General features: G+C 56.2%; 6 protein-coding genes across 6 annotated transcripts; 4 read left to right on the top strand and 2 right to left on the bottom strand.

Annotated features, from left to right (window-relative positions):
- Positions 1-179: 179 nt before the first annotated feature.
- Positions 180-724, top strand: L969DRAFT_53712 (uncharacterized protein; the record flags this gene model as incomplete). The annotated part of the gene is made up of 3 exons (XM_014710140.1): positions 180-241; positions 293-328; positions 379-724. The coding sequence occupies 3 exons, from the start codon at positions 180-182 to the stop codon at positions 722-724; spliced, it is 444 nt and encodes a 147-aa protein (XP_014565626.1).
- A 59-nt stretch (positions 725-783) lies between these two features.
- Positions 784-1,011, top strand: L969DRAFT_96628 (uncharacterized protein; the record flags this gene model as incomplete). The annotated part of the gene is made up of 1 exon (XM_014710139.1): positions 784-1,011. One exon carries the CDS (start codon positions 784-786, stop codon positions 1,009-1,011), a length of 228 nt encoding a protein of 75 aa, XP_014565625.1.
- On the top strand, positions 1,008-3,535 carry L969DRAFT_209897 (uncharacterized protein). Its single transcript, XM_014710138.1, has 6 exons — positions 1,008-2,446; positions 2,499-2,562; positions 2,622-2,777; positions 2,832-2,874; positions 2,922-2,998; positions 3,061-3,535. The coding sequence occupies exons 1-6, from the start codon at positions 1,271-1,273 to the stop codon at positions 3,186-3,188; spliced, it is 1,644 nt and encodes a 547-aa protein (XP_014565624.1). The 5' UTR covers positions 1,008-1,270; the 3' UTR covers positions 3,189-3,535.
- L969DRAFT_78767 (uncharacterized protein) lies at positions 3,407-6,053 on the bottom strand (the record flags this gene model as incomplete). Its single annotated transcript, XM_014710137.1, has 12 exons — positions 5,904-6,053; positions 5,755-5,844; positions 5,595-5,700; positions 5,457-5,536; positions 5,310-5,398; positions 5,090-5,264; positions 4,833-5,036; positions 4,459-4,785; positions 4,250-4,408; positions 3,964-4,199; positions 3,714-3,902; positions 3,407-3,665 (listed from the first exon to the last, which is right to left on the bottom strand). The coding sequence occupies exons 1-12, from the start codon at positions 5,991-5,993 to the stop codon at positions 3,407-3,409; spliced, it is 2,004 nt and encodes a 667-aa protein (XP_014565623.1). The 5' UTR covers positions 5,994-6,053.
- A 262-nt stretch (positions 6,054-6,315) lies between these two features.
- On the top strand, positions 6,316-8,039 carry L969DRAFT_96625 (uncharacterized protein; the record flags this gene model as incomplete). Its single annotated transcript, XM_014710136.1, has 5 exons — positions 6,316-6,532; positions 6,588-6,725; positions 6,782-7,024; positions 7,074-7,330; positions 7,377-8,039. 5 exons carry the CDS (start codon positions 6,316-6,318, stop codon positions 8,037-8,039), a joined length of 1,518 nt encoding a protein of 505 aa, XP_014565622.1.
- An 8-nt stretch (positions 8,040-8,047) lies between these two features.
- L969DRAFT_96624 (uncharacterized protein) lies at positions 8,048-13,931 on the bottom strand (the record flags this gene model as incomplete). The annotated part of the gene is made up of 9 exons (XM_014710135.1): positions 8,048-8,614; positions 8,666-8,783; positions 8,835-9,967; positions 10,018-10,269; positions 10,330-12,398; positions 12,454-13,054; positions 13,107-13,570; positions 13,632-13,703; positions 13,787-13,931. 9 exons carry the CDS (start codon positions 13,929-13,931, stop codon positions 8,048-8,050), a joined length of 5,421 nt encoding a protein of 1,806 aa, XP_014565621.1.
- Positions 13,932-13,950: the final 19 nt, after the last annotated feature.

Below are 13,950 nucleotides of genomic sequence, written 5' to 3'. Positions count from 1 at the left end.
TGATTTCTAGCGACAGGCGAGTCTGGCACAGCTACAGAGCTAGCGGCGAGAGCTCGGCAGTGGCGCAGAAGCCGCAGGGGACAGAAGCACAGGACACTTACAGCTTGCACACTCGACAGAGACTTCGCCCTCGACGCTTCTCACGTCAAAGCCACACCTCAAAATTCTCACGCGCCCTTATGCCACGTCGATGGAATGTTGCTGCCACCTGCCGCATCATCTTATCAAAGTCAGCGCACCTGTAAGCTCTTCAGTGTGCACTCGCCGATCATCTTCCACCCGCGCAAAGTAGACGAGCGTGCATTGCCGACAAGCTCCCAGGCAAAAGGTGAGCCCATGATCGCACAGATACCGGCAAGATGGCTCACATGCCGGCAGCAATTCAGTCATGTTGAGGTCAGCGGTATGCACACTCCGGCGCTCTTCGACTGTAGCAGCACCGACGGCGAAGACAGCAGCAAACTCAGCTCCCATGGCCGCACCACAGGCAGCGCAAGAGCCAATGTTCAAGGTGACGCTCACACGATCGCCTATCGGTTTGCCGGAACGGACGAAGCTCTCGCTCAAGACGCTAGGCCTGAAGAAGCGCATGCAGACGGTCTACAAGCCTCATCGGCCCGAATTTGCCGGCATGATCCTCAAAGTCAAAGAGCTCGTCACCGTCGAGAATGTGACGGCAAAGGACGTACCGCGCAAGCCTGCTGCTGGCTTCGAGATCATCTGATCCCTCTGAAGCTATCTTGAGACGCAAATTCGAGCCATCGACCGTATTCTGAGCCGAGCATGGTCTATCGATCCTCGTCAGACGACTGCTTCCGGCCATCGCCGCTTCAACACCGCAGGCTACACAGGCAGACTGGAGGTGATATACAAGAGGGGCAGCACAGGTCACCTACGTTGTCAGTCCGCGGTCACCGAGGTCCACCGTGGAGAGTCACACTAGACCCGGCTCTTCTCGGCCGAATGCAATCTTCGACTTCGCCCGGGCGCGCGTATACGTTTGACGCTTAGCATCGCCCTCTGCTCGTCTTGCCAAACAGACAACGTCTGACAGACTCGTAGCGCGCTTAGCGGATGAGTAGCGCGCCCGTCCGTCTTGAGTCTCAAACTCGCTGCTTCTCCTTCTGCTTCGACAGGCCCGGCTTTGCGACACTTGTTCGTTCTGAGTGTCACCGCATCCCGTCCTGTCAGAGCGAGAGAGCCAATCATCCACCAGAGCCGTTTTCTCGGAGCCTCCTCGCATTGCCACGACCACGCGGGCGCAACTGCCATGCAACGGCCGTCTTGCTCGAGCGAGGAAGCCTTCGATGAGCTCTTGAGTCCTCACCCCACCGCTCGACTCGCTCCCTTTGAGTCGACCGACTTGCTCGAGTCGTACGGTCTGCTGGCAGACTCGCCTTTGCTTAAGGACGGCTGTACGCTCAGCCCAGCTGGGATGGACGAGCTCACGTCCTCGCCTCTGTCACCCGAGAGCGTCTACTCGCACGTCAACGAGCACCACCACCACCACCATCATCATCTCGCTCAGACCCGTTGCTCCTCGAACGACTCAGACTCTCAACCGGACCTCTTCCCGTCGCAGGACCCATGCGGCGGCCGTCGTGAATCGCTGACCGGTCAGTATGCTCGAGCTGATAACGGCTATGATGGCCATCTCTTGCCGCTCAATATGTCGCCCGACCACTCCGCTCTTACGCACGGCAACGGACATCACTCGTTCAACGAGGGGTATCAAAGCTGCATGTCTAAGCATCCCGGCAGTGTCAATCATTTTCATTTACCTGTCGGCTACAACCCCAACCAGCCACAACCGATGACGCGCTCTCTGGCCATGCCTTTCGACTGTGCACGTCAGTACGCCGCTTATCCTACTCGCTCACAGTATCCGTCATTTCACACTGTACGCTCATTTCACCGTCTCTCGCATGAGCCGGCTGTATCTCACGAGCATGCTCTCGCGCAGAGCACGCTTGCCTACCCCTACATGGGCCCCTTGACTCGCTCCACTCAAGAGCCTCTCTACTTCGACACGCCTTACGGCGGTTCTCACCTTTCGGCTTTGACCGCCAATGTCACAGCAGCCGGTCCTGCTTTCGTTCCCGCTCAGACCAGTTTCTACTCTGGCTTGCCGCTTGCTTCGTACTCTTACCAAACGCACACTGCTGCTCAGCCGGTATGTCTGACCCCGCAAGATGGGCTCTCGCCCGCTAGCTCGGTCTTGTCGTCTGCCCACACGCTACCGAGCCTTCACCAGGCCGATAATCGAGACGACGCAGAGCGAAATCACTCAGGTTCCGACACTTCCCCCTCACTGAATGGACAACCTTTTGAGACCATCAATGGCTACGCGCTCAAGCCCGCCAACGCCCATGATCTCGTCAAGCAAGGGATCTACACGGGTCTACCCGTCACACGCTTCATCTCCACCCTCTGGTTCCTCGTCCAGGTTCGTTTGCCAACCGCGTCGACAACGAGCTTTCATTAACACGCCAACTTAGAATTCTGCATTCGAGCGCTTCATTCGCTGGCTGCCAGACCAGCGCTCTGTCCTCATTGACATGGGTGGGTCTGCGCATATGAGCACGTACCACCTCCAGCTAAAATTCGTCTGTGTCATACAGGCCAGCCGCGCTTTGCCCAGTCTGTCTTGCTGCCTTATTTCAACCACGCCAACGTCAATTCGCTTCTTCGTCAGTTCAATGTACGCGCGCACTTACTTGACATGCTAGCATGTTCGCTGAGCCACACTCGTTCGAATGGTCAGGCTTATGATTTCGGTAAGTATTGCTTTGGTGCCTGTCAGGGCGTACCGGACTGACACTCTGCAACAGTCCGCTTATCCGCCAGCCAGCTGCTCGAGCAGCTCGACGTCATGCGAGTCTACAACCGCACTCTCATTGCCATTGCTGACAACCGCACAGACCGCAAACGAGCGGCAAGCCCAGCAAACGCCACAAGGGTGCCATGAGCCTCCGCGAAGAGACGCGTTCAAAGTATGGTACGTTGCTAGAGTCAGACGACTGCGACCTCTGCTCATCAGTTTGTCTGCGCACTGAGCAGGAGCTGCTTTCGTCCATCCCCTGTTCAACGTCTTGCGACCTCATCTGACGGCCATCAAACCAAAGAGCAAAGCCGGTAGGAAGGTCCAGGCTGCTCGACGTGCTGCTTCGATCAGACGACGCACCTAGACGCTTGACGCGACATTGGTCATCTATCACTTTCAGGACTGGCGAATCACTGGATGGTTTTCATGGACGCTCTGCGACGTTGCTTACTCTGCCTTATCGACACGATTGATTTGTGCCTTTCGTCTGGGTCTTTGCGACAATTCTGTGCTAGAGGGATGCATGCCGGGTTCATACTTCATGCTACATACAACAAGCGTATACTTCGGATTCATTGGCGACTATAGCTGATTGACGCCCTTCCGTACTCGTCCGAACAGGTTCATCGCAGCGTCTCTGACATTGTCCACGCCGGCTTCGAGGCCTGCACCGGCATTGCCCCCGACATTGAGGGAAAGGTTGCCAATTTTGAGATTCAAGCCTTCTTGACTAGTCTGCGGCGTCGCTTGTGGAGGCTGACTTGTTGGTCGCAAGGAAAGCGCGGAGGAAGTCATTGATGCCGGAAATCGAGCGGCAGCATCGCGAACGAGATCGAGGAACCTGCCCTCGCGGTCAACGTGACCTCCCAATCTAGCACTGAACACTCACATTGTCGAATTCAGCACGCCGGTGCCACCCAGCAGAAGTCTGACGCCTGCACCAAAGTTGTTCTGAGCCTGCGCACCGGGTGCATTCGAGTACGATGATGCCTGTGCAAATTGTTGATTTAGTACTGCGATCGAGCGCGCCTCTTCGTAAGTCGTGCCGCCGATGATGAACAAGATGACATCCTGACACCTGTCAGGTGACACAATTGTCAACACAAAGTCAAAAGAAAGAAGCCATGTCATCAACGGACCGTGTGTCTCGAGGTATACTCTGCACGTCGAGATAAGGGTAGCTCGCCTCTTTCAATCGGCCTTTGACGAGGAGCTCGACCGTCTGGGCGATGTGCGGCGTGTGCTGTGTATAGACATTGTCGACCCCCTTTAGGCCTTTGAGGGCAGATTTGCCTTTTGAGAAGAAGTTCTCGTTGCGGAACAGATCGTCCTGGCGCTGGTCCGCACCAGCAAAGTTGAGCATAATATGTACGAGCTGTCACAGAACGCTCAGCACTCGTCACTCGCGCAATCTCACAGACGTACGGCAGCTTCCGAATCGGCTATGCCATTCTGCTTGAGCAGTGCAACCACTTGCGAGATCGCATTGCCATTGAAACGCTGATACCGCAGTGCGTATAGGATTGCTATTCGGAGCTTACTGTCATTCGGAATGTCTGGAGAAGCGATCATCATTTGCGTACTCTGCAGAAATCACACATCAGTTTGCACCCAATGCGAGACGTCGTACGCACCCTGAGGTCTGCGCCGTGAGATTCGTTGCTCGCGAGACTCTGCTCTAGCTCGCTAACTTCGAGCAGCTTGCGCACCTCGACCAATCTGCTGAGCTCGCCTACAAGTGCGACGTGCTTGCTGACGTTGCCGCCGAGCTTGCGAAATTCTGGGTACTCCTCGATGAAGCGCTTCATGTCGGCCACTGTCTGGATATCCTTGACGGAGGAAGAAGCAGATCGTGATTGGTATTCGTCCACATAATCCTTGATTTGAGCACCTAGATCGCCAAAATTGTCGTAGAGCCGCATGGCAAAGAACGGATCGTGCTCAGGTGACAGCACGATTTCCTGCTCCGCCAATCAGCTGAGCCGCCATTGTAGAGCGAGTGGCAGACTTTGAGCTCATCTCGCACGTCATGTGCACCGCTGAGGTCCACCCGACCGTTATTGATACCAATGAGATCGTGTACCATCGCTTGATATGTCCACTGGCTGAGAAGAGGCGTGACGGGATCGTTCCTCCGATCCAATATCAGGAGCAAAGGTGCAATTGCCGCAGGGCGAAAGTCAAAGAGCTGGGACTCTGTCGAGATGTGATACTGTCTCCCGCGGCTTCAGGACAGGCACTTGAAAAGCGGTCAAGCGAGCTGACCAGCAAATCTTGGCCGAGTTTCCTGGCCATAGGTGACATCCGCTCATAGCGGATGATGGGCTTCTTCTTGAGACTGAGCAACACAGCAGCCAGGCCCTCGACGTGGCGGTCGAAGCTGCCCGTCTCTGGCGAGAGATCCCAGGCAGTCGGTACCTCAGAATAGAGTCTCCTCCGACTGCTTGTTGCTCAGTCAGGATAACAGCTGTCAATACAAGCTCACTTTGCCTGCACGCTAGAAGAGAGTGGCACGGGCAGAAGATTGAGCGAGAAGTGCGACTGCGTAATCGGTGAATAGTCGGCAAAGAATTCCTGATCAAACAGGCGAGATCAGGGCGGGTACGTGTGCACTGGCAATGTCGGCACTCGCCTGAACTTCCTTGACAACTTCATATTCGTCTGCTTCGGCCAAGCGCTCGATTGCAGACTTCTTGAGGACGTTGGTAAAGTCTGGACAGGCAGAGGCGAATCAGCAGACAGTCGCGTATCTCGCGGCGGGCCAACGAACAGAGCCAATAGCCTGCATAGCGCGGGTGTGCAAGCTCTGCTTCGAGAGCTGCTAAACTGGTTGCTGACGGTCTGAGAAAGCATATGCACTGCAAATGGGGCATCCTCTGTGAACGCCGCATGAGCCTGATGGCGAACATGGCAAGAGCAGTCTGTGCCACCTCGCGAGTGATATTGTCGAGCCTGTCGGTCAGGTAGACCTCGTGCGAGAGCAGATGAGAAGTTGTCGATGCAAGCGAGATGATGGGAGTCTGTCCTCGAGCTGCAGTCTCAGCACTGTGCTTGCAGTGCGCGGCAAGCCAGACGAAACCGTTTCTGTGTCGAGCAAGAGCACCTTGACGCCCGGCGCTTGGGCGAGCATCTTCGTCACATAGGTCTGAACCGCTTTGAGGACGTCCATGGTGGCCGTCTGCCCGGCCCAGCGAGCAAAGAGAGATCGGGCTGAGGCACGACAGGCGCCGAGTTCGTCGCGACGTGCAAGCTTGCAAGCTTGCCATCGCCGTCATCGTCCATGATCTTGCCGTGACTGCGCAGAGGAGGCATCTATCTCCAAAGGACTTACACGCATGATGCTGGCGCTACGCAACTCCGAGCAGCTGCCTCAGAAACGGCCTGCAATCGTCTAGCCGACCCATTCCTCGCTCTCCCAAGCAAGCCATCCACCAGACGAGGGCGACAAGAGTGCCCCCTTGCAGCCGCGAATCATCCTCATGACATACACAATGCAAGCAACTACGAACGGTGAGGTTGCGAGCAGCACACACCGAAACAGCGCCTCGACCGCGCCACAAGTAGACATCGCCAAACATCGGGTCTCGCCAGCTAGCCTACTCACCGACAAGGATCAAGCTCTGCTCGGTATATGGCTAGCCAACCATGCGCTCGTCAGATGCCGTGCTGTCGACATACTCAAACGGATGCGACACGAGACCGTTCAAGGCACGTCGCGTGGATGCGCACATCTGCTCAGATTGATCGTGACTGGCCTGGACAGAACAAGACTGCTGGTTCCTCGGTCGCTATCCCACCAAGCGAGTCGAGATTGTCGGCCTCCTCGTCAGCGCAATCGTCGACACGACACCGCGCAAGGACAACCCAAGCGTCGATCGACTGAGCATGGTCAGATACGCTGGCATGTCGCTCTTCTTTTCTTGCCCTGCCTCACTGACCCCGCTTCATCATTGACAGTCGACGACGGTACTGCTGTGCTAGAGTGCGTCTGCTGGTGCAGCGAGCTCGCACTCTCGCTGGCCCGAAAGGGCTTGCGAGGCAAGATGCGAATATCACGTGATCTAGACGAGCAGCTCTGCCAAGAGGCCAGAGAAGGCGAGATGCAGCCCAGCGAAGCATTCAAGGTCGGCACTCTGGTGCGTATACAAGGGATGCTAGAGCTCTTCCGTCAGAGGCGACAGATCAATGTCAGACTCATTGGCATGCGCCTGCACATCACCGCCTTTGCCACGCTGATGCGCTTCCGCAGAGGCGCTCGTCAGCCCATCAGCCGAGCCACGACACATCATCGAATGCGCACGACTCAAAATCGAAGTATATGCGAAGCCGGTCGATATAGGTAACACCGTCTGGGAATCCCGACGGCGGCAAGGTATAGAGCGAACGGCAAGAGAGCTCCAAGAACGACAAACAAGATCTCAATCGGCGCTTGACATCAGCATATCGCAATCGCAAGTGTCCGAGACCAGCTCAGCCAGTGAGGGCGATAGCCCGTCTGGCCTTAAGGTAAGCTGCTCGAATGCTAGGCTACTTTCGGCTGAGTTCGGTGCAGGATCCTGCGCGGCTCACTCGTAGGCAGATCGAGCCCAACAGATTCAGAGGCTACATCGAAGAATTCATCGCGACGCGTCTTGAAGAGCCTGCCTTCTCGATTGCTCGCTTGCGGGACGATGACAAGATTAGAGCTTTCGCAGCCCGTCTTGCCCGTGCCAATCATCGCGCCAACACGCTCACGCCGCTTTCCGTACTCAAATCACGCAATGATTACGTACCGATTCCCAAAACGACCAGTGTCACCAAACTCAAATCAACAGATCCGACCCGTCTGATCACCGAAGCCGTGCTGGCGCTCTTCAAGGAAGGGTCCGTTGTCCTCGCAGATCGCTCGAGCGACGCAGCTACAAATCGGGCTGTGCTGGCCATGCAGAAGGCAAACCCTAAGCTCACGGTCGACGAAATCTACGAGCCTGTCAATGTCGATACACTCGGTCAAGCGATAGGCCTCGTCTTACGCAGATCAGGCTTGCAAGCATTGTCATGCGACGAAATCAGTCAGCAAGTCCGTGCCTGGAATCCAAAATGGCAACGTGTCTCGACGGGCAGCATCGACTCGGTACTCAACGAGCTGTGTGATCTGCGTCGCGTCTCGGTCGCTAGCAACGATGGCGCAAGACTTTACCTGCACGCGGGATCAGATCTCTCTGCAATAGCCTAATGCTGTCGTCATGTTGCTTCGCAAGCATGTAAGAAGGAAGCTGTTGTCGTACTCGTCAGGAATGTAATGGCGTCCGCTTGCGTCAGATCGCCTAGAGCGATTTGATCAGATCTATCGAGCTGTGCACCCACGCTATCGACGGCAAGCTGCGTCTGCATCAAGCGAGACAGCATATCGCTGACACAGGCCCGATGCTTCGCATTCGTGGCCGTATCCTTGTAAAGCGCAGCAACACGGCGTGTGATCGCCGGCAGACTGATCGTGATGAGCTGCAGCAATTCGGCAGCTTCCATTGGGTCAGGCTCAATGGCAGTTGCATAGACCCGCAGAAGATGCTCGACACGGTCTTTGCAGCGCAAGTAATCGTCGAACACCTGTCCACCCGTTGACCAATCCGCAATGCTTCGCTCTCGCATCGGTGTCAGCATGTCGACAAGGAGCTCGATATCATCACGAATGATCGCTTCTGGCGCCAGGTCTGACACAGCCAAACGGTGCGCATCGTTGAAAGAACCGGCGTCAAAGTACAGCTGATAAGCGTCCCAGATGCGATTTTCATGTTCAGCCAGGCGTGCCTGTATGTATGTGAGTCTCGCTGCACATCATCATTAGTAGGTGCAACATACCTCTGCCTCTGCGATCCAGTACGATGGCACAGAGATGGTATTCTCGAGAAAGTCGCGCATCTCGTCAGTTAGGTCAGCGGCATTGCGCGCCAGGAGTTCCTTAAGCGCTTTGGCGCGTCTGTGAGTGACCTCATGAGCAAGATGGCATCGTCCGGAGTACAGAACCTACCCCGATTCTTCGGACAAGTGAAGCAGCACGAAGGCCGCCCATTGCCAGAGACCGATCAGTTCTAGCTGGCTGGCATAGTCCGAGCACAGGCTGTCGGCTCTAGCGCTGCCATGTCTGTTGCCTGTCCCTTCAGGGGATGGTTCCGGTACGTCGTCAAAATCTCGTTTCTTCAATGCCGTTGCCAGCAGGGTATAAAGATGCCAGGACAGTCGATAATCTGCTGCTGATGGTGTAATGCCCTGAGGCAATAAGACGGATTCGAGGTCTTGCACCGGCGAGACATAGAGCTGGATCAAGCGGAACAGCATGTCTGCCTGCGGTGCGACCTGAATGTCTGATTCGCGACCAGGCTCACATTCGGCGAACCAAGGAACTGGCGGCTGAACGCCTGGAACATCTTTGGAAGCTGCGTGATACCGCTGTAGGACAGAAGCGATCGCATCATGTTGCGGTCCATACCAGAGATGGAGGCCAAAGGCGCGCTTCCAGTCGAGGCCCCGTGACACAGAGATGGTGGCACTGGCATCAGCAGGATCCTTGCTGCCAGAACCTCGAGAGATGCCAGGATTTGCACTGAGGATCTCGAAGATCCTCCTGTACTCATCGTTGATCTGTGCGTCGGTTCTGCTCTCGCGCCACTTGACGAGCTGCTGATGAAGGTCACGCCTGAAGGAGTCATCACCGCCAGATTGAGCGATCAGTGAGGCCAAACGTAAATCCATGTGGTCTAGTGCCATTTCGCATGCTCTTGCGATCTGATAGCCTGATAGCAGCGTTGTGATCTGCTTGACACCTTGCTGCTTGCGCAGGTCACTTTCGGTCGCGCTGGCTACAGCCCGCTGGAGCCATGCAGAAAGTGCGTATCGTCGTCTCAAAGCGAGAACATTGGCCGCAATCTCAGTGCTGGGCTCGGCTTCCTTTGGCAGCTCGATCTCGTCGAAGAGCGCTTGGCCCAGCGTCCATAAAGTATATTCATCTGGATTCCTGATCGCATTCTCGTCTGTTGCCAAGTCTCTGAATCTGAAAGTGGCCAGTGTTTGCACACGAGGCACGTCACTTTCGTCCGTCATCAGTATGTTCGAATGCCTCAGCTGCACGGCCAATACAGTAAGCGATGCCTGTCTCTCCTCGTCCTACGAGCTACAATCAGCGGCAGTACGGCGGCACACGCGATGGCTCTCACATCGTCTCGACTCAATAGCTTCGGCGCGACGATCTTGACCGTGTGATCGGGCAGACGATCTTGGTTCGCATGCATGCAGGGAATTAGCAGTCGCCCGTCAGCCGTCCAGCCGGCGCGGAATGAGCGAGCCAGTGATAGAGATGGATCAGAGAAGAGCTGCTGGAGTTGAGACGCGATCGGATTGGTCAGCTTGCGTAGCTTCAATACAGGCTCGTCAGAACCGGCTTTGACAGCGAGCGCAGGTATCTGTGCCTGTCGCGCAAACAAGTGTTGCATTTAGTGACAACGCCTTACGCGCCCTCTGCCACTGACCGGCTTGATGCGAGTGGCTTCTGGCCCAGGCTGTACTTGGGAAAAGCGGTCGGATGCTCTGGATTGTTTGATAGATGGCGGAGGCCCAGAGAACAAGGAGTTCCGCATCAACGATGCTCGCTGGCTCTGTGCTCCTGCGACTTTCGCCCACGGAGAAGCGAAAGACTTTGGAGGCGGCAGCGAGACGCGACGATAGTCCGCTACTTCTGCCATCGATCCCGCGCTGTCGTCGTCGTCGTCTTGCGTGTGTTGCACTGTTCGACGACGAGGTGTATGCTCGTTGCCGCTCTCATCCTGATCCATTGCAAGCGAAGCGATTGGGACTACGTCCTGATAGACCGTGGGGTCTTCTTGTGAGCCTTTAGAATCATCTGATGATGCAGCCGAACGACTCGAAGTAGCTGAGATACTTGTCCCATCGGAAAGCGCAGAGTCCGTCTCGCCATCTTCAGAGCCGCTCGCTTCGTCATCCTCTGATTCTGGCGCGCCATATATGGAGAAGTGCTCGACGACGAAGATCCATGCACCGTCTTCGACTTGATAGTCAACGAAAGCAGAATCTTTCGTCGCTTTGAGAGAGTTGATATACTTCTTCAGCTTAGGGTTAGATAGGTCCTTGATGGGCTGTCGCGTTGCTTTGTCCTTCGGCCAGCAGCCGTAGAGCGTAATCTCGGCTCTCGTGTTAAGGCCTTCTCCCACTTGTGGCTTGTTCTCGCGAAACTCGCCACCGTAGACATCACATGTCTTTGGCTCGAGACGCACGACGCCATCGGCTATGTCGGTGAGCCGCGAAAGTGTCGTCAGATCGACCGGCTCGAGATAGCTGAGCTTGCCAAGCCCTTCCCGGCCGACGACAAAGTCCTGGACAGCGTGTAACTCCTCGCTGGGTAGCTTGTCGAGAGTCTTTATATCTGGAATGGTATAGTAGTCTCCGTGCTTGAGCTTACGCGCCGGTGTGGAGGGAGTTGAGTCGCCGTGAGCGGGCGACGAGCTGAAAAGCGTGCTGGGATGCTGTGCCCGGCTCGGTCGAGAAGGGGTTGCATCGCCCAGATGTCGTGACTCTTCTTCTTGCCTTGCCTGAGCTTCTGCTAGATCTGGATCCAACATTGGCCTGCTGCCTGTGCTAGGGAGAGATCGGTTGGATTTTGGAGGACCAGCAGAAGGGGTATCGTGACTGCGACTGCGGTCGGCAAGGAAGCTCTCGCTGCTTCTATCGATTGTAAGCTTCTTGATGCTGGGCCTCGGCGCAAAGGCACTGGGGCTCATCGAGCCAGCAGCAGGATTGAGCGACGACAGCAGGCTGAACGGAGAGTTGCGGCCATTCATGGGAGATGCAGAAGCACTCGAAAGTCCAGCGTTGAAGGACGCGCTTCGACCAAGGGAGCCTATGACGGGGCTCGGTGACGCAAAGCCGCGCAACTTAGTGATCTTTGCAGTCGATCTAGGCGTGCTGCTCTTCATAGACAAAGCGGGTTTGATCTTGTCGCTAGCAAACAAGGGCGTCGCTTGCGGCCCTGCAGGCTGCGAATTCTGCGGATTCGCAAACAGCGGATTGTTGCCATATGGATTCTGGTCCACAGAAGCCTGCAGATTTTGCTGCTGTTGCTGTTGTTGGTTCGTCTGACCAAGCGTATTCTGTCCGCCGAACAAGCTAGACCCACCGAATGAATTGCCCAGGCCCGGGTTCTGGTTCTGTGCAGCCCCGAAGAGAGAGCCGCCGAAACCTGTATTCTGAGGCTGAGCACCAAAGAGACCGCCAGAAGGCGCTGCAGGCTTCGTGCCAAAGAGACCTCCTCCGAGCGTACTATTGTTAGTGTTGTTCTGCTGTTGTTGCTGCTGTTGTCCAAACCCTCCAAAGGCGCTTGTCCCCGTGCCGCCGAAGAGTGACGGGGTCTGATTGTTCTGCTGCTGCTGAGCAGGCTGGCCAAAGAGACCGGTAGATTGCTGCTGGTTCTGTTGGCCTGTGCCAAGACCGGTAGAGGGCGTGCCGAAGCTGAATTTGGGCGCTTCGGGCTGACTCTGTGCGGGCGTACCGAAGCCTCCGAAAGCAGGCTTAGCCGCATTGTTATCTGTCACATGATCATCAGCAACGGTCTGGAATTTCAGAGAAAATGCATGACTGACTCGCGCCGAAGCTGAAGCCTGTGCTAGGCGTCGCGGCAGCTCCGAAGCCTGTCGCGGGCTGCTGGTTGTTGTTTTGACCGAACACAGATCCGAAGCCACCGGTCATGTTGCTCTGGCCGAGCGTGTTAGACGGCGTGCTACCGAATGAGAATGACTTGGGCTGATTGTTCTGTTGACCAAACGCTGAGGTATTATTGTTGTTCGCGCCAAAGAGGCTTGAGCCAAAGCCAGTGGTCGTGCCGCCCGGTTGACTTGTGGCTGGCTGACCGAAAAGGCCGGTGCTGGCTGTGTTTTGCGCGGATTGACCGAAAGCCGAAGTAGTCGACGCAGGATTGCCGAATAAGCTCGTTTGCTGCTGCTGGGCAGGCTGACCGAACGGATTAGTGGCAGGCGTCTGCTGCTGCTGTCCGAACAGACCACCTCCCCCGCCGAAAGGATTCGAGGCAGGCTGCTGCTGTTGCTGCTGAGCTGGCTGACCAAAGAGAGAGGGCGTTGCACCAAATGCGCCTGTGGATGGTGCGCCAAAGGCTCCAGCACTGCCAAAGCCGCCTGTCGTTGTCGCGACTTTGCGGTTCTGCTCATAATCTTGAAGTCGCAATTCCTGAACGTATTTTACTTTCAGCCAGTATGTAAAAGCAGGAAGAAGGTCGAACCTCTGGCGAATAGTTCTTGTACTGCGGCATAGCGACGATACTCTGATAGACGCTCGTCAGATTACTGCCTGGCGCGTCCTTCTCGCTGAATGTCGAGTATGGCGGGTTTGCCGTGCCGGTAGTGATAGTTGGCCCTTGTGCTTGCGCACCGAAAGCACCTGTGCTCGCGCCAGTATTGCCAAAGAGAGAAGTCTGCGCAGGCTGCTGCTGCTGCTGTCCGAAAGGCGTAGAGCCGAAGCCGGTCGTGTTGGCAGGACGGCCGAAGGCATTGGAAGCGCCCAGACCGGTATTGTTAGGCGTGCCGAACGCGTTGGTCTGATTGGTATTTGCGCCAAAACTGAACGAGGGGGCTGCAGGTGTTGCTGCGGCCGTGCCGAAGGCATTGGTCTGAGCTGGCTGGCCGAATGCCGAGGGCGCGGGTGTTCCAAAGGCAGGCGCAGAGCTCGCACCCGCACCGAATCCGCCTATGAATTCATTATCAGACCAAGTCAGTCACGTCAAGACTCATCAGAGACTGAATCGCACCGAATGTAGGAGCTGCTGGCGCTGCCGGCTGGCCAAAAGCAGACGTGCTGGCTTGTTGAGGCTGGCCAAATGCTGCAAGAGCGCGAGCAAGATGAGGAGAATCAGTACGCGCTCACACTCAGGGCACGAGGTCCATCGGACACAAGTCGACCTACCTGACCCAAAGGTAGACGGCGTGGACTGCTGCTGGGGCTGACCGAAGAGATTAAGGCCTGGCGTTTGCTGCTGCTGCTGCTGTTGCTGCTGGCCCGATTGATTTTGCTGGCCAAAAGAGCCGAATCCTCCTGAGCCCCAGCTCATTGTGCCGCTCCAGCGAACG

The sequence above is a fragment of the Mixia osmundae genome, assembly GCF_000708205.1.
Source record: "Mixia osmundae IAM 14324 unplaced genomic scaffold scaffold_11, whole genome shotgun sequence".
In the NCBI taxonomy this organism is placed as follows: Eukaryota; Fungi; Basidiomycota; class Mixiomycetes; order Mixiales; family Mixiaceae; genus Mixia; species Mixia osmundae.
Note: the sequence above shows the minus strand (reverse complement) of the source record. Positions and strands in the feature narration are given on the sequence as shown.

Excerpts from the sequence above, each read along its gene's own strand:
- L969DRAFT_209897 (XM_014710138.1), top strand. The coding sequence starts at position 1,271 with ATGCAACGGCCGTCTTGCTCGAGCGAGGAAGCCTTCGATGAGCTCTTG. Across the intron at positions 2,447-2,498 it reads CCCTCTGGTTCCTCGTCCAG|AATTCTGCATTCGAGCGCTT; the intron begins GTTCGTTTGCCA and ends ACGCCAACTTAG. Across the intron at positions 2,778-2,831 it reads TGGTCAGGCTTATGATTTCG|TCCGCTTATCCGCCAGCCAG; the intron begins GTAAGTATTGCT and ends ACTCTGCAACAG.